General features: G+C 43.2%; 1 protein-coding gene across 1 annotated transcript; it reads right to left on the reverse strand.

Annotated features, from left to right (window-relative positions):
- Positions 1 to 5,651: 5,651 nt before the first annotated feature.
- LOC112413037 (heterogeneous nuclear ribonucleoprotein H-like) lies at positions 5,652 to 7,286 on the reverse strand. The gene is given in 1 exon segment (XM_024764875.1): positions 5,652 to 7,286. A coding segment is annotated over 1 exon segment (1,404 nt). The 5' UTR covers positions 7,256 to 7,286; the 3' UTR covers positions 5,652 to 5,851.
- Between the last annotated feature and the right edge of the window lie 15,064 nt (positions 7,287 to 22,350).

The following is a 22,350-nucleotide window of genomic DNA, read 5'->3' on the forward strand; positions in this document are numbered from 1 at the left end:
ATCAAATCACTAACATGGGACTGTTCTTTTACACACAAGAAGACCAGCTCATAAATGTGTAAGGAATGACAGAATTAAAATACGTAACAGTGAAAAACCCAGATCTAGGCAATGATCATCAGTGATGCTCGGCCATTCAGTAAGGTTGATGGGGAACCTAGTAATGAATGAAACAGGCTGATTTCACCTGAATTCAGAGGTGGATTTACCCTGAGCTGATATACTGTAAGTTTCAGCACCCCTCACTTGCATGGTCCTCTTCAAGGCCTAGAACCTAATTTTATATTTGTAATTTATATTTCTTCCTCTTAAAGAAAGCTCCTCAAATTGGAAATTTTATTCTCTGCATACCTGGCTCTCTGTGTGAACTTACTGATCAACTTTAAGATCACAAAAATAAAGACAATCAAACATGATATGCCTCCTGTTGTGATGGAATAGGAAATAGCACCATCCATGAAATGCTTCTGCCAACAGTTTACAAATTGATCAAGCCTCAGATACAATCACTAGTTTATACAAACCAATGGGGATAGAAGAACATGTAAAAGATACCATGAGGATATAATAGCTAAATCCAAAACATGGGAGATTTTATAGGACAAGTTACCCCAATTTTTCAACAAATAAATTGCAAGTAAAAAAAAAAAAATGGGGGGTGGGGACAGGGTGGGAGGTCATCATATAAATTTAAAAGGACTTGAGAAATAGCAGCAAAACTGACGTGTGTACCTTGTTTGGACCTGATTCAGATAAAATAACCGTTTATGGTATAATCAGAATTTTTATACTGACTGAATACTAGGTGGTATTGGGGAATTATTGTTAATTTCTTCTAGATGTGATAATGGTATGATGGATATATTTTTTAAAGAGCCCTTATCTCTTAGAGATATATGTTTAAGTATTTTTGAATGAAGTGATATAAACTCTGGGGTTGTTTAAAAAATAATCTAGCAGAGAGTGGGATGGTAGAGGTTATAAAGTACAATTGGTCTTATGTTGATAAATGGTGAAGCCAGGTGATGGACCCACGGAGGTTCATTATAAATATATTCATTATTTTCAAACACACTTTAGTGTATGTTTAAAAATGTCATCATAAAAAGTTTAATGAAGTAAAATACATGTTAACACAGTTGATGTGTTATCTGTATATTAACAATAACCAAGTTCATTTCATATACTGCAGTTCACAGGACACTTTTCATGCATAACAACATAATCCTAACCTCAAGCCTATGAGATAGGTTTTATTATCCTCTTTTCACAGCGAACAGTTTCAGAGTGGTTAAGTCAATGGCTCAGAGGCCTGGAGCTAGCAAGAGGCAGAAATGTAATTCAGATCCAAGTCCTTGATTTCTAAATCCCATGCTCCACAGAAATGCTGAATCTTCCTGGTTAAGTCATTTAACTCCTCAGCCTTAGAAAAAATGGGAACCTGCCTTTTTCTTAGTTGTTGGGAAATTCAAGTCTGATAATTTCTAGAAAAGTGCTTGGTTAATTGTCAAGTGCCCTCTAAATTTAGATTGTCATACATAGACTAGTTTTCTAGCAGGGGCCTCTGTAAAAGTAGAGAGCTCTAGGGGCTGGTCTCAGGCAATGCAAAGCTTACTCTTGGCCTCTCTTGTCTCCCCTTTCTGTAGACCTCCCCATATTCCAAAATCCATCCCTTACATCACTGTTAACTGTTAAGATGCTTTTCCTTGTGGCGCACTTGAATGCTTGCCGTTGTCCCGGTGTGCTTTATTGTTTTGTAGCTTGTGGGAGCAGAGGCTCCACGACAGCTGTTTGCAACTGAAAGTTTTATGGCTTGTTTTTAGGCTAAGTAAAAATGAGTATGAAACTGCATAGTATTTTCTGGTGTTGTCCAGAATCCTCTATTAGATTATTTATACTAAGCCGTTGGTACCCGTGAATTTTCATCAAGCAGCACTGGAAAACAAATGAGACACTTTTGATTCTCCAGGAGGAAAAATAATGAAGTGCTACAGCTAAAATGGCTGACATTAAATAATAACAACTACAGAAACAAAACACAAAAACAAAACTCTCTGAGGACTTGGTAAACAGCCATGTCAAAACGGCTGCATGCAAACGACCACTTTAAAACGTCTCTCTCTGAAACACACATTTAATGATTGCAACGTAATTCTGCCAGTGTATTATTTAAACACTAAGAAGAGCACTTAAATATAACTATTTATTTTGTTTTAAAGATATAAGCTATTTCATTTGTAATTGTTTCTTTTATAATAACAGTTTTAGCTATAAATAACTTTGGAAGTCCCTTTACCTCTTTGTGTCTCAATTTTCTTAGCCCTAAGCTGGGAACAATAATAATGTCTATTTCATGGGTTGAAAAATTAGGCGATCATATGTGTGAAAGCACCTTGTATCTTGCTCAGGTACTAAATGTTAGTATCTCTTTGAATATAAGTACTTATTAAATTGTGTATTTAAGTCTATTATTGACACAGAGACAGAGTTTTGTGGCCACCAGGACCAGCGTGGATGCTGAACACACATGGTACTGAAAACAGAGGCCTGGACATGTGACAAAACAGCATAGAACGTCAATGTTACAATCTCAGTGCTGAGTATATGGCTATTCACGGCACATTTTTTTTCAACTTTTCTGAATGTTTAAAATTGTTCTAATAGGGGCTTCCCTGGTGGCGCAGTGGTTGAGAGTCTGCCTGCCGATGCAGGGGACACGGGTTCGTGCCGCGGTCCGGGAAGATCCCACATGCCGCGGAGCGGCTGGGCCCGTGAGCCATGGCCACTGAGCCTGTGCGTCCGGAGCCTGTACTCCGCAACGGGAGAGGCCACAACAGTGAGAGACCCGCGTACCACAAAAAAAAAAAAAAAATTGTTCTAATAAAATGTTGGGAGACAAAGTTAAAAATAGGATCTGGTGGCCCCTCTGCGCTGTCATGGCCATGAGCAGCCTCAGAGGAGTAAATGGAGATGAACTGTCCAGATGTTAAAAAGCATTAAATGGGCACCAGGGAGGTAGAAATGGAGGTACCGGGAGCGTTGAGGAAGGTAGAGGAAGCAGCTCTTTCCTGATGGGTGGACTTGGGGCAGGAACCCCAGCTCACAGAGGGTCTTTCTCCTGAAGCCAGGAAAGTTTGCATCACTTGGAACATCAATGTAGGACTTCTCCTGCCAGACAAGCCGTGATCATTTCCAGTTCTGCATCCAGCCTGCCTGGGGCAACAGCATTACAAGCAATGACTGCTTTCAAAATGGAAAATTTCCGTCCCCGGATCTCAACAGGCACTTCTGCAGTTCGGGAAAGGCACCGCCCTCCTCAAGAGTTGAATTAAATTGGAAAATTTCATAATTGCTGTAAAAGTGAGTCTCAAATGTCCTGAACATAGTATATACATAACTACTAAGTATTGTGTGGGTGACTCATTGGAACTCTAATGCCTTGTTTCGGTTTAATGGATCACTCAGGACATTGCTTAGGAGAACGGTGCAGTATTCATGCCAAACACAGAGTAGAGGGTTACTATCATAGTAGCGGTTCACAATTAACTGAGTTATGGTTCCCCTCAAATTTAGTCAAATGAGAGGATACATGTATATCTTAACTCTGGACGAAGGTTTAAATATTTTAAATATTATTAAAGCCACTAAACATCTGTCAAGCACCTATGAAGAAGAACAGCAAACACTCCTTTTTCTATAATGCATGAATTGTGTAATTTCAGGAAAGTGTCATATTCAAACCTTTGCAGGCACCATCTCTTCACCTGTACTACTCTGTAAGAATCATTGGGTGGATGTCTTCACAATCATCCAAGTATCAGGTCAGGGGAAAAGTTGAGACTCTATTCAGTTGGCTAGGAGTTGTCATTATTCTCCAGTTGTATTGTCTGAGTGATACAATTTTAAATGGCTTTTAAAGTGAAAATGCCAATGGTTTGGAAGGACGTAAACTGAAAAGTAAAGTCCATCTCCATACAACATCCCCAGTCTTGCTTCCCAGAGTTTACCCTGATAACAGGTTTTTGCATACGCTTCTAGAGAATTTTTACACATATGCAAGTGCATATGTGACCCAGATGTTGGCTGTCTACCTCATCTGTATGGCTTGACTCTCTTTTGGTCCCATGCCATGCTTGACACAAAACTCAGCCCCCGGTCAAGGGGCGTTTACAAGAAACCCAATCATACCAAATATATTTGGTGTATAAAGTAAATTAAATTAAAGATTGATGGGGGGCTTCCCTGGTGGTGCAGTGGTTGAGAATCTGCCTGCCATTGCAGGGGACATGGGTTTGATCCCTGGTCCAGGATGATCCCACATGCCATGGAGCAACTAAGCCTGTGCACCACAACTACTGAGCCTGCGCTCTAGAGCCCCCGAGCCACAACTACTCAAGCCCATGCTCATACAGCCCGTGCTCCACAACAAGAGAAGCCACCGCAACAAGAAACCTGCGCACCACAACGAAGAGTAGCCCCTGCTCGCCGCAACTAGCGAAAGATCTCGCGCAGCAACAAAGACACAAAGCAGCCAAAAATAAATAAGTAAACTTTAAAAAAAAAAACGATTGATGGGGTTGGGGAGAAGGGTCACATTGCCTGGGATCAGCCTCTGCCTCTTGAACAAAACAAAACTATGTTCAGCATGCCTCTCCTCCATGGTATTGCCAGCCCATACTGGGCATTCTCCTCTTTGGCCCGTTCACTGTATCCTGCCAACACACACACACATACACACACACACACACACACTCACACACACACAGTCTCAGTAATTCCCATCATGCCTGTTCCAAGGCCTCTGCATCCCCATCCCAGCCCTTACCTTCTCCCAGCCACCCCAGCTGAGTTGTAAGGATGTACTACATTTTATTTAACCAGTCCCTTTTTGATGGACATTTAGGTTGCTTCTAGTTTTCTTTTGCTGTATTCAACAATGTGATCATTAATATCCTTAAAGATACATCTTTGAATACTTATGAGTCTGTTGTAAACTCTTAGAAGTACAGTGCCTGGGTCAAGAACACGTGCCTTCACAATTTGGATATATTTTGACAAATTGCTCTTTAAGTATGACATGAATGTACATTCCCATAATGCCTGGGAGCACCTGTTTCCCACACCTTGGCCAACACTGGATGTTACTAAACTTTATAATCTTTACCAATCTAATAGCAAAAAATAGTACCTTATTATCTTTTTTTTTTTTTAGTTTTTAAAAGGAAGATTTATTCAACAAGTTTCACTTAGCGCAATACACCTAAAAGGAAAATCACAATACAGTGAAAAGATTTAAATCAAGGCCTCAGAATTTCATACAAACACCAAGACCAAAATCCTAAAGCGTTGGTATTGCATCTCAAATTTTCCCCATTAAATTAAAAAAAAAGCTTAAACTTACGTGCCATAGAGGTTATCAAATGAAACTAGAATTAACAAACATGCCAAATGTTTCACTTTTAATTGTAGACACAGCTCCTATATTGAGTTTCACAAAAAAAGCATATGTCTTTCAACAATGCATCCAAACAGTGTTCAATGTAATGTGTTGTAAGCAACATTTAACATAATTCAACTGCTTTAACCTAAATACACCTACTGCTTAAGTACATCCTACAATATAACTAACTTGAGAAAAGCTGAAAATTATTTAACAGTAACAGATTACTCAACCTAGTTACATCCTAAATGAATGTTTGTGTTCAAAATTACTGAACCTTAAGTCTTTAAAACAATCCTGATTTCCACTTAGAGTAAGCATAAACCACAAGTTTGTATTGCAAAACTGTTAAAACTTAAGTTTTATTTTTCTTTTAAAAAATGTTGACCAAGAGTCAGTGATCAGGATCAATTACATTCCCCATCCACCACTCATACTGGACATGCTAGACATCCCTCCCATTCCGTTCACTCCCACAGATGCTCGGCTTCCACTACTGTAGTAGCTGTTCACTGTTCCTTGGCTGCCTATGCAATGTTTGATTGAAAAATCACTGGAGTTTTCCTGTAAAACTTGGTCATATCCACTCATGCTGCTCTGGCTACCATAGCCGCCTCCATAACCACCACTCAGCTGCTGGCTGGCTGGGCCGCCATAACTGGACTGGTTTGACAAACCCATGCCTCCTAGCATTTGGCTACCGTAAGCACCACCCCTTGCTCCTGCTGTAGAATTCAAGAAGAGTTCTACATATCTGTGTTGCATATTTGCTTTGTCTTTTGACATAGCTGCCACAGCATCTTCAAGAGTTGCAAACTCGACATCTGCTTCACCAGTTACTCTGCCATCGGGACCAATTTCAATATGTACTCTCACAGGGTTGAGGGGTGAAAAAAAATTATAAATGTCATTCTCAGTAGCTCTGTAAGGTAATCCCCGCATGTGTACACAGTGTCCTCTTGTGCTCTGGAAAGTAGAGCCACCATCCCCGTATCTGTGATCTGACATTCCTGAAAAACAATAATTGAGGTCTCTTCCAAATCTATCTGACCCAAATCCATAGCCATCATTATAGCCATTATAATCATCATAGCCTCCATAACCTCCACCATAAGCACCACGCCTCATCCTTTCAAAGCCAGCTTCTCTTCCAATGCTGTTATACCCTCTGCCAGCCCCAGGTCTGTCATAGGGCCCTGGCCGCTGCATGGCCATAAGTTTTTGTGGTGGATCATAGTGAGTTCTAACTTCAGCTCAACTGCTCTTAAAGATTTCGATATACCTGTGCCCTATTCTTTCCTTGTGTTTCTTTAGAGCCTTTTCAGCTATTACCTGTGAAGCAAACTGCACAAAGGCCTCCCCCATACTCCTCCCCTGGAAGTCCACCGGCAATGTTATCCCATTTGGCACGATTTCCAACCCTGAGAACTGAACAATTTCTTCCTTGCTACATCCAAAGGGGAGTCCTCTAAGCCGTACAAAGCCATCATTGGCTGTGTCAGGACTACTTGGACCAGTATGCTTCAACACCCAATCCATTTCAACGTTGTTTGACTTGGATACTTCAACATATCTGTGTCCCATAGTTTCTCTGTCTTTTTTCAGGGCCAATTTGACTTCATCTTCTGATTCAAGTTCAACAAAAGCCTCGCCACTCGGTCTGCCTTCTCTCGTGTAGATGAAACGAACACCTTGAGCCCCATTTTGAATTTTGCAGTCAGAAAAAACCCACTGCACTTCGTCGGCCGAGCAAGACCAAGGCAAGCCCCGGACCTTCACCACGAATCCCTCGCCGCCTTCGGTGCCCAACATCATCGTCTCTTAGGGGGTCCTGGCGTCGAAACAGCCTGCAAGACGGGGATGAGGGTCAGACCTGCACACACAACTTTGGCGCGGGTGAGAAGAAATCCCTTATTATCTTTTTAATCTGTACTTCTATAATGATGAGTGGGATTAAGCATCTTTTCATAGATTTATTTGCCATTGTATTTTTTTTTTCCTGTAGGTGTCCTCTAGGTGTTGACACCAACAAATCCATCTCTTCTTGAAATGATCTTTTTCCTTTGCTTCCGGGACACTTCTGTCTGGCTCCTTTTTCTTGTTCCTTTGCTGGCTTCTGCTTGTTTACCTACCTCTGGAATGTTGCTGTCCTCCAGGGTTCCAGCCTCATCCTGCTTCCTTTTCATTGTACACGCTCTCCGCCTGTGATTTCATCTACTCATCCAGGAATAGTTACCTTTTATTGACCATTTCTTATGTTCTAGACATGCCACTAGGCATTCTAAATGCTTATTATAACTCTATGAGGTCGGCATTATCACCCCCAAGTTTACAGATGAGGAAACGGAGGTCACAGATTAACTTGCTTAAGATCACACGTACCACCTGTAAATAATGGAGCTGGGATTTAATTCCAGAGCCGCTCCTTTCTAGTGCACAAGCTCTTTCTGTCACTCACTTGCCGTGTCCTTATTTATCATCTATAGGTAGAGCATCCCAAATCTGTATTCCCACTTCAAGTCTCTCTCCTGGTCTCCAAATCCAATTCCTCAGTAGAAATCTCTACCTCGACATCTGCAGGAACCTTAAAGACGACATGCTTCCCCATGAACCTGCCCCTCCAGTGATTCCTTTCATGGTTAGTAGGGCCTTCCAGCCTCCCAGACGCAGCTGATCAATCACCAAGTCCCATAGAAACAACTCAGACATCTGAACTTTTCTCTCCTTCCCTCTGCTGCCCCTCAGCTCAGGGCCTTGCCATTTCTTGCCTGGAATGTTGCATACTTCCTAAAATATTCTCCCTGCCACCAGGCTCTATGCATTCTAGTTTATCCCCAACTCTGCTACCAGAGGTAGCTTTTTTCAATAAGCACAATAATCCATAAATGTTGATAATATTCTTTATCTCATAAGGTTCTTATAAGGAATAAGTGAAGCGATCTATGTAAGAAATGTAGCTCATGCTAATTCCTCAATAAATATTATCAAAATTTACTTTTTCCTCCCAAAAAGTAAATTCTGGTAACACAAATTCTTTTGGCCTGCATTATAAGGCCTAAAGGCTCATTGGATTCCAAGGGCCTGACCTACCACCCTCTCTTCTGGCCTCACACTTCTGCTCTAGTCAACAAAATTTCTCACATTTCATGTTTCTGTGCATTTGCATAGACTGTTCCCTCTGCGTGGAATTCTCTTCACTGCACTTACTCCATTAGTGAGCTCCTTTGATTCTTTAAGATCTAGCTCAAAGGGCACTTTCCCCATGATGCCAGCCCTGAATTCCTTTGATCAGGTTCCCGGGCCCCCCCCTTTTTTTTTTTAATATTTATTTGGCTGTGTCGGGTCTTCATTGTGGCACGTGGGATCTTGTGCTGCAGCACGCGGGCTTCTCTCTAGCTGCGGCATGCGGGTTTTCTCTTCTCTAGTTGTGGCACAGGTTCCAGAGCTCATGGGCTCTGTAGTTTGCGGCACACGGGCTCTCTAGTTGAGGCACGCGAGCTCAGTGGTTGTGGCGTGCAGGCTTAGTGGCCCCGTGGCATGTGGGGTCTTAGTTCCCCGACCAGGGATCGAACCCGCGTCTCCTGCATTGGAAGACGGATTCTTTACTAAGCCACCAGGGAAGTCCCCCTGGGCCCCTTCTTTGCACCCCTTTATTTACTTACAACATTGCATTGCAGGTATGGCCTATCTCCATGACAAGGCTGAAAACAAGGGCTGTTTCTTATCCATCGTCATGTCCTCAGCATGTGGGACACAGGAAGTGCTTTCAAACTGTGTGTGGAATTAACATGCTTAACACGTGTTAGGAAGCACCAGTCATACCCTCCCATCTGGTAGAGCTAGTGCCCTGCAGGCAAGAGGCCCAGGCCCAGCCTCTTAAGTCCGGGCCCTGGGCGTGAGGCTAGATGAGTCACTTAAAGCCTCTGAAACCTCATGTTTGGACGTGTATAGCCAACCTCAGCAGTCCCCCAGACAAGAAGGTCAAAGGTCATACATGAGAAAAGCCAGAATGCCGTCAAGATGCAAGATGTTAGAACTGTCAGCCAAAGCCAGGGGAGGGATGATTGTTTTAGGAAATGAAACGATACCTGGAAAGAATGCAGGCATTGGAGGCAGATAGACGTAAAGCATTATGTTATCCTGTGCTCACACATTAGCCCTGAAATATCATCAGCTTAATACAACAAAGGGCTTGTCCCATTCAGTACAAGTCCACGATGGGGACAGGCATCTGCCCTGCTCAGTCCTGGACCCATACTGATGATGTGTGGCAGGTTGGGGTCCCCGAAAAGCAGGCTCAGGAAGGAAATTAACGTGCAGGAAGTTGTTAGGGAGTGCCCCTGGGATCAACACCTACATAAAAGTGCAGAAGGAGGGCTTCCCTGGTGGCGCAGCTGTTGAGAGTCCGCCTGCCGATGCAGGGGACACGGGTTCGTGACCCGGTCCGGGAAGATCCCACATGCCGTGGAGCGGCTGGGCCCGTGAGCCATGGCCGCTGAGCCTGTGCGTCCGGAGCCTGTGCTCCGCAACGGAAGAGGCCACAACAGCGAGAGGCCCGCGTACCGCAAAAAAAAAAAAAAAGTGCAGAAGGAGACAGGATTGTGCAGAGGGAGGAGATGAGCTGCAGTGCAGGCCTGGCAACAGCCTTGGCCTAACCCCCGGGGTCTCTGCAGCTTGAATAGCCCTGTGGCGCTGTCTGGGGTTGGAACAAGATGGCTGGATCCTTAGACCTCCGTGTCAGTCCCAGGGTAGACCACAGGCAAGGTGGCTCTCTGCAGCTGAGGTGATCCCTGCAGGGACTGACTGTAGAAAGCTGTCTGCAGACAGCTACTCCAGCCCCTGGGGCGACAAGTCTTTCCTGGAAGGGGACGTGAACAGTGCACGAGAGAGCCATCATGTAGAGGATCCACATCACAGAGTAGCTGCGTCCTCGGAACACACACCGAGGTACTCAACTTGGATTTTCTTCCAGAGGCTGATCCTCAGCCCAGGATGTGAGCGCAAGTATTTTAGTTGGGCACGTGGAAGTGAGATGGGGAAGGAAAGGAAATCAATGTAGAGTGCTTTGTGGAACAAGATGACCCCGTGAGACACAATCGAACATGCCTGGAGTTATTCCACTCCGGGGCCAAAGAAGGGGTGGTACTTATCCACCGAATCCTGCGTGTCATTATGCAAAGCCACTCCCGGAGGCAGTCACTTCCTGGCAATTCCCACCTGCCTGGCCCACTTGAGCGGAGTTACGGTGGGAAGAAGAACTGGCACGAACGGAGCAGTGAGCACCAGGGGGATGTGGGTCGAGCAGTAACAGAACCTGCCACACGGGGCAGGAGAGAGCCTGGGCAATCTCCCAGGAATATTATGTTGCCTCAGCCCAGAGTGACATATTCACAAGCCCAAGGGCAGAGTGAGTGGCCGGACGCATCTGTGATGGGGCCTGGAGGAGGCTGCCTTGCCCGCAGAGAGGGAGTGGGAAGTGGGTATTGCTGAACCCTGATAACGTTTACCTCCATCACTCCTACCTACCAGCTGTGTGTGATTGAGAAGTTGCTTTATCTTTCTGAGCCTCAATTTACTAATCTGTAAAGTGGGGAGAATAACACCTATGTCGTAAAAGTGTGATAGATGGAACTAATGCACATAGAGAATCTACCACAATGTAGCAGTACTGGTGATGTTCTGGGTCCCCATCTTGAATCACGTGGTAGGTTCATTTTTATTCATTTTATTGTTATATGTAATAACACACATATATTACCTATACTCTTTTTTTTATCAAATGTAACATTAAAATAATAAAGGACACTCTCTTGACATTATGTATTGTTGCAATTCTAAGATGAATTTCAAATATGTAAATATTTGACCATATAAATATTTAAAATACGCATTTATATATTTCTAAAGAGTCTACCACAGTTTCTAGTAGATAGGATGCACTTAGTTAATGGTATCTATTATTACTTGGGAAGTCCTGACAATCAATCTCATTAATCACAGGCAAACAATGGATCTGGAATGTGAGTTACCCAGATAAAGAATCAGCTCAAGGGTCTGCTTGGAGAGGAGAGCTGACCTAGGCTTGTTGACTCACCATGTAAACACAAGTCATGGTAATTTACTAACAGCAAGACCTACTTCCTGCTGAGAATTCCAGCCCAGGCTCCAGAACTAGACCCAGAGGTCAAATATACTCGCATGGAACCTGTTTCCCTTTCCACTAACTTCTGAGTGATGAGAGCTTGCTTGTTGCAATGTCATCAAAAATGAGACATGGAAATTTCTCACCTGCCATAAGCTAGACAGAGCTTTTGAGATGCAAACCATATCCATTCTCAGAGGAGAGCAGTGGAATGGAAGAAAGTCACTTTCAAAGAACCATTCCCCTGCCTTCCCCCTCTATACACATGCTAAGCACACAGCTTTTGCAATCTGCCACGAAAACAGAATTTTAAAATAAACCCTTGTCTGTCTGCTCTCTCAAATCAGAATTTAGAGGAAAATGGATTTTTGTAGGGCGAATTTGCTCTCCCAAATTAGTTTCATTCACACACACACACGCACACACACACACACGTCCACAAAATGAGGCATTCATTAATAGGCCAAATAATGGAATGAGTGAGTTCACCCTCAGCAAGACATTTGATGATTATGAGGACAGGCTTGAAGCTGCATAAAAAATAAAACTCACAGAAGCCAGCAGATGGCACTTAATCATAATTTTTCCTGTGATTTCTATTAATTGTTCAATATTCTTCATTCTGTCTTCCCAGTAAGACGAATGATGTGCTAATATGGCATAGTAAGTAATGTTTTCCCTTTGAGGTATTCGATAGGCTTGTTACATAAAATTCCCCCACCCACATAACTAGCCCAAGACCCATTTTTCTCATGCATATATTTATGATATCACAGTATGCATATGCATGCCCACGTATCTGTGTGCTTCCAAGCACGCAGCTCGTTTGATAAATGTCTGAGGTAAAAGCTAACACCTTCACTTATCTCCAGAAGCAAATCCAAATCAAGGAACTGTTGTTCCTGAAACAGTCACACAAAATCATCTAAACCACATTGTCTGCCAGAAATAGAAATGTAGAAATACCTCCCGGAGGCCGTTTGCCAATTTCCTTCAAGGCTCCTATTACAAGCATTAGCAAGGTGAATGACCCCTTCTAGGCTGTTCGGCCTCACCTGCCAATTCCTTTACTTTCTCTACCCCCTATTTTCCCCTCCTCTGTGACTTTCCTCCCCTTCCTTCCCCCGACATTCGCACAAAGGCCTCAGCCTTTTCTGCTGCCTAACTCCCTTTCTTTATTCTGATTCTCCTGTTTTCTTTGATCTCTCCTTTTCCCCCTTCAGTGCTGGCATCAGTCTCCTAAGTCCTGAAGGGGGACAGATGCTGTACCAGTCAGGGTTCTTGGTTTCTGACACCAGAAATTGACTCTGTTAAGCAGACAAAAAAAAAATTATTGGAAAGCCATCAGGTAGTTAACAGAATAGACAGGAAGCCTGGAGAATCTGGCCGGCCAACAAGCAAGAACCGAAGGAAACTAGCACCAGAGAGGACAGCCAAGGTCACACCACTGAAAACCACTCAGCTGGGACAGTGCCATCAGCACCACAGCCTCCAGCCACTAACGGTCACTACTGCCACTTTCTGCTGAAAAAACGTGCACTCACTCCAAGAGTTTGTTTTCGTTTCCTCCAGATTCCCAGTCCAGCCTGGAAGACCCAGTGCCAAGGCTGGGAGGACAGGCCTCATGAGCGGCTCTCCAAGAGCAGAGCTGTAGTTCTGGCTCAAGGTAGAGTGAAGAGGGGTGGTGCAGAGTCCAGGTGCTGCTAGCCCATTGAGAGAGCAGATCTCAAGAAACACTTGAGATTAGGAAATACCAGCTGTGACATCACTCCTTTAAAATCCTCCCTGCTCCTGGTTTGCAGAAGGGAAGGTCTGTACTTGCAAGCTGAGTGGCAATAAGTTGGGGGAAAGGAGAGCTATTGAGCTGTTTAGAAATCAATTATACCAATTCTGGAGAAACGAAGTGAAATTCAGCTGATGCTATAGCCCTGCACAGTCAACTCAATTATTTCACACATGCTTTATCCTAGACAAATGGAAGAGCTGTAGCTGCTAGTCTGAGCACCCTTTGCTTTCAGGGTCTATTTAAACAACTTAAGTCCCAGCTCCTAAGCACTATTCTTTTGACCTCCCACATCTTAACCCTTAATGGAACTAGACGAGCTCCTTTCTAGGGATGAAATTTGTAACATGATTCCTGGCTTGGTGCAGGGGCCTCATCTCTCATCCTGCCAGCTGGTCCCAATTATGAGCTGGTTTGGGTAATTTGAGAGTTTGGAGGGTGTCCCTGCAGTAGCAGGAGGGTTTCCTAAGCATTTAGTTTCCCTTAGGATATGGAGCCCAGCTAGAAATAATGGATCCTTAATATTCTGAATTATGAGGTGATTTTCGCTGGTTTTCCAAAAAAGGGAAATAAAACATATAACTAAAACCACCTGGTGGCGTGTCCGATAACCACTGCCAATGCAGAGTAAAAAATGAAGGCAGCTGTCTATATCATTCAGGCAAAGCTCCAACTTCGCCTACAGATCTGGAGTGATTGCCTCAGTTTTTCCTCAGTGTTTTAACAAAGTGAGCCTGTGTTGCCTCAAGTTTCCTTTGTGATAGGTGACACCCAGGCAAGTCTCTGGGGGACTCCAGCCCAGTTTTAAAGGGCCACACAAATATCTAAGTTTAAGGTGACTTTTTTTTTTTTTAGTGTAATATTTATTGAGCATCTATTCTACCGAGGCGCTACAAATTCTGGGAAAGCAAAACTGGATAAAGATTACTATCGAGTAAGATGCATCTCATCCAGCCGGTGGCATTCCAAGGTGGTGGAGGGTAAAAGAGTCAGCCCTTGTCTGGGAGGAGCATTTTGTCAGTGACATTATTTAGAACTGCCATGGTGCATGGCGATAATACAAACCAGATGGTTTTTACTTGGTCTTGCTATTACTTTTAAACTCTCTACCGACTAATACACACCTTATTGCCTGCACCTGGACTAACTTTTCCTGCTGGCTCCCTCACCATAATCTGCTTCCAACCACTCCCTCAGTTTAGGCTATCATAGGCACTCTAAGTATGGGCAGGAGAAAAAACTCACATTCGAAGATGTGAATGTGGCTGGAAAACTAGTGCCCATAGCTGCACGGTCATGAGTTTTATTGGCAGGTCAATGCTAATGTTAGTTGCTTAAACTTGATCTTTGTGGGGTCTGTCGGGCACGTCCCTCACCCACACTCCTTGAGTCACACTACCAGCATTTGTAAGCCAGCTCTTTTTTCTCACTAAGTTATTATTTCATGTCTTTGGGCCCAAGTGTCTTCATGTGGAGAGTATGGATGAAAATAGTCCTCCCTGGAAGGATTGTTGTCAGGATTAAATGGGAGAACACGTGTGAAACAAATGTTAGCTGTTATTTTATCATTATTCTATTAAAAGGTATTACAATATGGTGCTTAATTCCAAGGAACAATTTTTTAAATCTTTCCATAAAATTTAGTTCAAGCTTATGAATTAGAAAGGTCGTAAGTGATAAGGAAAGAAACAAAGCCCAGGAGACAGAGAGAGGTGTGCAACCGGGCCAGTTATGCAGGTGCGATTCTGAGGGACCCTTGCCTGAGCACTGCCACCCCCACTGATCCAGGAATGCCCAGGAGATGCGGGGTGCACCCTGGGCCCTTTCCTCACCCCAATGTTACCAATATCCACCACCACGCTTTGATGTTTCTTGCCTGAATTTTTACGCTGATGATTACCAAATGGTGACTTTCTAATACGATTATTTCTTCTGCATTTATTGGTTGACTTTCTACTGTAAGAAATAATTTCTTCACATTTATATGTTCATTTCTATGACTATCTATAGGGACTCATAGGCTTCTATTTTATTCAGTGAGTTACCATTATTCATTTTGATCCTCAAATTGTCCCAGATTTGGCCAATAGAAGCCCCTTCAAGATTGTTTCTGTGTCCTTTTGACATGTGCTCATCATTCTTGGAGAAATTCCTTTCATTCTGGTACAAGATGTTTCAGGGCCATCTTGTTCTTTCCCAGCCCCAGCCCTGGAATCAGCCGTTTGTCTAAGGAAGCCAGGGTTCCTTGTGTGGGGAGTGGTGTTGAGAACCAAGATCTGAGCACTAAGCCTACTTGTTGCTACTTGGGGTGTCAGTCATCTTCGGTTCTTTCACTGGACAGAGCTAGAAAATATATATGTGTATGTATATACACATACATTTACATCTCTTTTCATCTGTCTATCAATCTATGTACCTAAACCATAATTTACGCTGATAGCTCCGGTTTCAATCCAACAGCATGAGGTTTAATTTTGTTTCCCCCTTGCCTTATTTGTGCCTTCCTCTCCAACAGCGGTAACCCTGTTCCCACCATCTCAATATACCTCTATGTAGCCAATTTCTTATCCCACTGGATCATGGCCCCTGCCTCATCCCTTCTCCAGTTTGCATCCTCCAAACTGGCTACCTCCCTCGTTCAGACTTTTTGGTAAAGAAAGAAAGGAAGGAAGCCAATAAATATTTTCCAAAGACAGGAAGAGAAAAGAAGAGAAGGGATGGGAAGGGAATGGAATACAAATGAGAAGGAAAAGAGCTGGGTTACCTTTTGATTTGCATTTTTAAAAGAGCACTTGGGCAGATTTGTAGAGAAAGAATTGAAAGGGGAACAAGAATGGATTCTCCTCTTACCCCTCTTGGCATTCCTAGTATCTGGTAGCACGCATTGAGAAGGCATTAAGTAAATGTTTAGAGAAGGAAGGAAGTGGTGGAGGGGAGAAGACAAAAAGAGTTGCTTCTCTCTATAGTCAAGGACAGAAAATTGCACTGAAGTGTGTGTCTTCCTTGTTCTGTGAAGAACCTCTAAGTGGCTTCCTGCATTTGCTTCCTTAAATGTAGGAGTGTTGGACCCATTGTCTTCTAGAAGAAAAATGTCCTGAAGCAGATACTCCTTGCTCAGTGACAAGTCACTCACAATCTCCCTTAGTTGTATAAATGTAGGACAAACTTTGTCTTGGGAGAAGTTTTAGTAGGTTGGTATTTTCCCCCTCCCTTCTCTTACCTCCTTCCTGGTAAAAACCTTCCCCATTCTTTCATATGCAGATTTGGACCTTCTGGAAGTAGAGGACCTGTTTACCTGAGAGTTCAATGCCTCCTGGGAGGGGAAGGATTAAAGTTTAAGTCCCTGATCCCTGAGGTTCAAAGTCTGGAATGTATCCCATGGTGGCATTACTCAGAGGCTGGGCAATAAAGTTCCCAGGAGGCAATAAAGTTCCCAGGAGGCAAGAGAGCAACTGGCATTCCTAGCGCTTGGTAGAAAGCTTTACCAGATGTCCAGATCCTCATGAAGTCAGTCCTAAATTTACCTGGTGCCAGCTTGACACCAGGGAAGTGGCTGTGTGTGTGTGTGTGTGTGTGTGTGTGTGTGTGTGTGTATACAAAAGAATTGGCTGGCAAGAGCTGGAAACCAGTGGTGTTCTGGAACTGACAGAATTGATGGTTAATTTTTCAGGAATTTTCCAACCAGTTGTTAAATACAGCCATTATTAAATATTAAATTATGTAAACTTTTAATTAAATAATTATATTAAAAACAAAGATAATAAATTCTCAAAACTCATCACTTACTAATTATTTTCTCACATTTCACTATTATCTATGCTCTGGAGGTTATTTACAACCATTGTAGCTGTATGGTGGGAATTTTGTACATAACGGTGAGCTACTGTGCGTTCCCAGCTCTGCATTCAGTGATGTTACATTGGTAGCTTGAAATCAGTCGTGGTGAGAGCATTTATACCATGCGAATTGGCAAACTCTATTAATCGGTGCTTCTTTCCACACCCCACCCCCTGAGGGAGACTTTGTTAAACATTTAGCAGCACACCCCTCACTGTAACCCTTGAGACTTATTGTTTTTTGTTTGTTTGTTTGTTTTTGTTTTGCGGTACGCAGGCCGCTCACTGTTGTGGCCTCTCCCGTTGCGGAGCAACAGGCTCTGGACGCACAGGCTCAGCGGCCATGGCTCACGGGCCCAGCCGCTCCGTGGCATGTGGGATCTTCCCGGACCGGGGCACGAACCCGTGTCCCCTGCATCGGCAGGCGGACTCTCAACCACTGCGCCACCAGGGAAGCCCGAGACTTATTCATTCATTCTGTCTTTACTGACTGAAGCACATGAGGTCCTCATGACTGAGCACACACTGGAGGATCCAGAGCAGCAGGCTCAGGTACTACCACTATTCTCCAGGCTTGAATGATTCTGGAATTGCTTCAAATTTCTGAAATTCTTACCTTCCATCAGAGAGACTCAACCACTGATCCAACTTTTCTTCTACCAAGTTGAAAAATCACCATGTGGAAATATCGCTCCTTAGCCCAAATCTCTGCTGTTGTGTGTCCATGAGATGCCTACTATCTCTTGGGGAAGCAACAGAATGAGGGACCCCAGGATCTCTCTTCTGAGCAGTCCTGGCAGTTTGGTTGAAAGTATCCATCACTGAGCATTACTCTGGTGAGTGGGCTAGCCCTCGGAAAGATGCTTTTGCAAGACAAGGCAGGCCATCCTAGAACCAGTGGCTGATACGAGAGGAAAGGACTTTGCACATCTTCCATGTTTTGAATATGACTCATGTTGGCCAAGCTCTACTCAGCTGTCAGCATCTCTCTGCCCAGAGAGCATACTAAGAGAGGCCCAGACTGGACTGGACACTTGTTTGCACTCTGAGATCCCTAGACATAAAATGGTGGCTACAGATTTGTAGGGGGAAAGACTGGTTTCTCCCTTTAGACTTCCTGCTTTTGCCAGTATATGGAGTGAGGTGCTCTGGGAACGGACTGGGCACATTATTTGCATCTCAAACTAGGTAGAGAGACATCCCACTTCAATAGGAAGGAATAAAGGAATGAGGGAAGGAAGGGGGAAAGGAAGGAAGAGAGGGAGGGCAAAAATTAGGAAATTAATAAAGGGCACCAAATATTCTCCCTTAGACAGCTCCTTCCATAGTATCCTCCATCTCAATTCATAGTATCTTCATTTTCCAGTGGCTCAGACCTTGGTATCATGCTTGATTCCTCCCTTTCTCTCCCAGCCCAAATTCAGTCCATCATCACATACTTTCAGAACAACCCAGAATTCAACCTCTTCCTCACCATTTACCATGGCCACCACCCAGATCCAAGCCACAATCATGTTTCTCCTGCATGCTTGTGTACCACCCACCCTCTTTAACCTCATCACCAGACACTTTGCCCTGGTTCACTCTGTCCCAGCTACTCTTGCCTCTATGGTTCTTGACTTTCCCAGACACGCTCCCACTTCAGGGCCTTTGCAGTGATGTTTGCTCCACAGGACACTCTTCCCCAGGAAGCCACATAGCTACTCCCCCCTGCTCTTAGTTCATGACTCAGAAATCATTTTCTCAGTGAGCCTTCCCTGGCAACCCAAATCAAACCTTCCTATCCCCCATACTTCATACTCTCCTTTACTACATTATTTTATCTTATTGGATTTTATTATTATTTGTATATTGATCTTTTTCATTGCCTATCTCTCCCAGTAGCCTGTGGATTCATGAGGGAACAGATTTTTATTTGTTTTGTTCACCTCCATATTCTAGAACAGTACCTGGCTTATGGTAAATCTCATTTCAATGGTCTATTGATGCATGATAAACCATCCTAAAATGTAGTGACTTAAAACAACAGTTCATTATAATTTCACTATCCCATGGGCTGACTGGGCTCAGCTGGGTGGTTCTTCAGTGGGAATCTTTCACGTTTACAGTCAAATGGCATCTGGGGCTGGTGTCATCTGAAAGACATGACTGACACGTGATGCTGTCTGCTGGTTAGGAGTTCAGCTGTGTCTGTGGTCCTGAGTGCCTACACATGAGCTCTCCGAGTTCATCAACATCTCTGAAGATTAGCTGCCACAGGATTCAATAAGTATTTGTGGGAGGAAGGAAGGCATGAAGGGAGGGGAGATGGTGGGAGGGAAGAAATTAGAAGCTTTAGAAAGAAGGAAATGAGGAAGGGAAGGAGGGGGAAGGAAAGGAGAGAGAGGGGGAAAAATGGAACTCAGCTTCCATTTCTGCACAATAGAATAAAACCCGTCCTTCTCCTGCCTAACTCTCCTTTCCCATCTCTCTCAAGTTGCACAGTGACCTGGCTTGGAAGCAGAAATTCATCTAACACTGCATATCAGAACTGGAGTACTCTTGGCAGAATCTTTTACAATTTATACCCCAAGTTCAAATTTGAGCCCAGGCATATTTCCAAGGGAAGAACAACACAGCACTTTATCTTGATGTAGCTCTTTCCCCTTAGTAATTTCAAAGCAGTTATATAAAGAAGCACTATTATTGTATAAGAGAGGAAATGGAAGGGAACTAATAATATTTAGGTAACCAATAGCAAAATCATTGAATCAATGTTATACTGAAGTGATTAAATAATGATGTGACAGCAGAGGAGTTTGCAACTGCATCAAGTTAATAAAATAGAATTTTGAAGAAATCAAATATTAAAATTTCCACACAAAAACTGAAGTCAATGGAGATATTAAGAGTTAAGAAGTAAAAATAGATTTATACCAAACTAGATGGAACAAAATTTAAACAGTTGTTGGGATATTAAGAATGGATTTACTTTTTAAACAGTTTGGAATAGTTGAGTCATTTTCCATAGCCACAGATATTCTTTGCCATTTGGGCAATTTTTCCTAAACCAACCTGGCAGGCAGTTGTCTAAAAAGGGGGCTTTGCAGACAAGCTCTCTGGCTAAAACCCAGAGAAGTAAATGAATCTGGTTTCCGAAGCTCCAGTGTCTCAATACAGCGGGATAGGTACAGTTCTCCCCTACTATCTGAAAGTAGAGAGTTCTTAGAAGCCCTCCTAAGTCAAAATGGTGTGAAGCAAAAATTGCTTTACGACACATCTTGCTAATGGATGCACAAAATGAGTTGAGATACAGCACAGATGTTCACAAACATAGTTCACATCCATGGTGGCTTGATGCTGAGCATAATTCCCAGGGAAGGAGGTTGGTGGCACCACTCTTGCTGCTACAGGTGCACACTGCCTCTAAAACAGCTCAACGCAAAATAACTTTTCATAAAAGCAAAAATCCTCTTCAGATTTCTTTTGGTTAGTGAAAACAGGTACTAATGTAGGTCTTTCTTAAAAGTAAAGTGGTGTAAAGAGAATTTTTGAGACCAAGGGATACCTGTATTAGTGTCTCCTGGAGATACTGATGACGTTGTAAATTGTGGTATAACAGAATATGAACACCCTGAGCATGGGATCCTCCTCTAACTTATGTATCATAGTACAAGGTGGCATTATATTTACTTCAATTCATGGCCTCTCTGAACCATTTTTGGTCTTCAGCAGAAGTTTATTTCTCTTTCATATAAAGTTGGGTAAGTAGTTCACAGATTGTAAAAGCGCTCCACAGTATGAGGGACTCCGATTCTTTTTCCTTAATCTTCTGCCTTGCATAATCTCCAGTTCTCAAATCATCTCATGATCCAAAATGGCTGCTTTAGCTCCAGCCCTCACATCCCCATTCCAGCCAGGAGAAAGAAGACAAAGACAAAGAGAAGAGAACATCTCCTCCCCTGGCTAAATATTGAGGGTTCTAATGCTATAAAGTTGAAGATAACTAATGCTTTGGGACAATTAAGCAGTCTCTACCATAGTTTACCCCTTTGACCTCCTAAAAGTATATGTGCACCCTTCTTTCCCCTAATAGGACACACTTTGTCCCCAAAAGAAGGAACACCCAAATCTTATCTTGGGACTGTCTCCAGCTCAAAATCAAGATCTTTGGGTGATATGTAGTCACCCTGTTTGAGTCCAGATGTGATGTTATAGGATCTTGCAAACCACAAACTAAAAGACTACTTATCTGCCCCCTACCACACTCCATATAAAGTGTTGGAGTGAGAGTAGGAGAACCGTAATTTAAACCGCCATTCAGAAAATGGGAAACCCTCAGAAATCACAGTCTAAAACAATACTCAAATCCTGCTGAGCAAGAATAGAGGAGACTGTCTTCTGAAACTGAAGAGGTCAGCCAACTGTCCTCCGGGAGGTGCTTTTGTGTCCATTACCCTCCATGGCCATAGCTGGGGCAGGAAGCAGTGAGTGTGCCCTTAGAGGGCTGCATGACTTTCAGAGCCTATTTCCTGCTGATGAAGATTTGGAAGAACAAGGGCTGCTTTAGACATTGAATAGTCACAGTCTTTTGCAGGTTAGGCTTATGGTGTCTTTGGCAATGCAATTCCCTCAAAAACTCAGTAGGCATCTCGTCCATGTGCCTTTTATTAGTTCCACGTACAAGTAACAACAGCCAAAGATCTTGCCTAAAAATAGTTTTCAAACCTGAAGACTAAGGTCTTTGAATTGTAGACCTTTGTCCTCTGCCCACTCCTCCCCGAGTTTAATGGCAGTTAGTTGAGGCTATTTGAAACTGTAAATTTTGGAATGAAAGCAACACTTTTAATTGGATATTAACAGCTAAGCTATCGCCGCCGTCCGGCAGAGAACTTTTACTGGCACTTACCTGAATGGAACTTACTGCAGCTTTAGAGCCACTGCCTATAAATGTGTCTTTGGGAGGCATCAGATGAGTTGCCTTTTTCACTTTTAAGTTCCCAAACCACTGGACTGCTGGTCAATTTAGATGGCAGGCCAAAGGCAGAAAACACATCCCTTACCACTTTTCCTAACATCTTAAAAATTGAATAGATTTAGTTTTCGTTTCCTACTCTTCCTGCTGCCTAAGGATTTTAGGAGTTTTTTTTTTTTTTTTTTTTTTTTTTTT

This window comes from Neophocaena asiaeorientalis, unplaced genomic scaffold (assembly GCF_003031525.2).
Source record: "Neophocaena asiaeorientalis asiaeorientalis breed wild unplaced genomic scaffold, Neophocaena_asiaeorientalis_V1.1 scaffold62, whole genome shotgun sequence".
NCBI classification, from domain to species: Eukaryota; Metazoa; Chordata; class Mammalia; order Artiodactyla; family Phocoenidae; genus Neophocaena; species Neophocaena asiaeorientalis.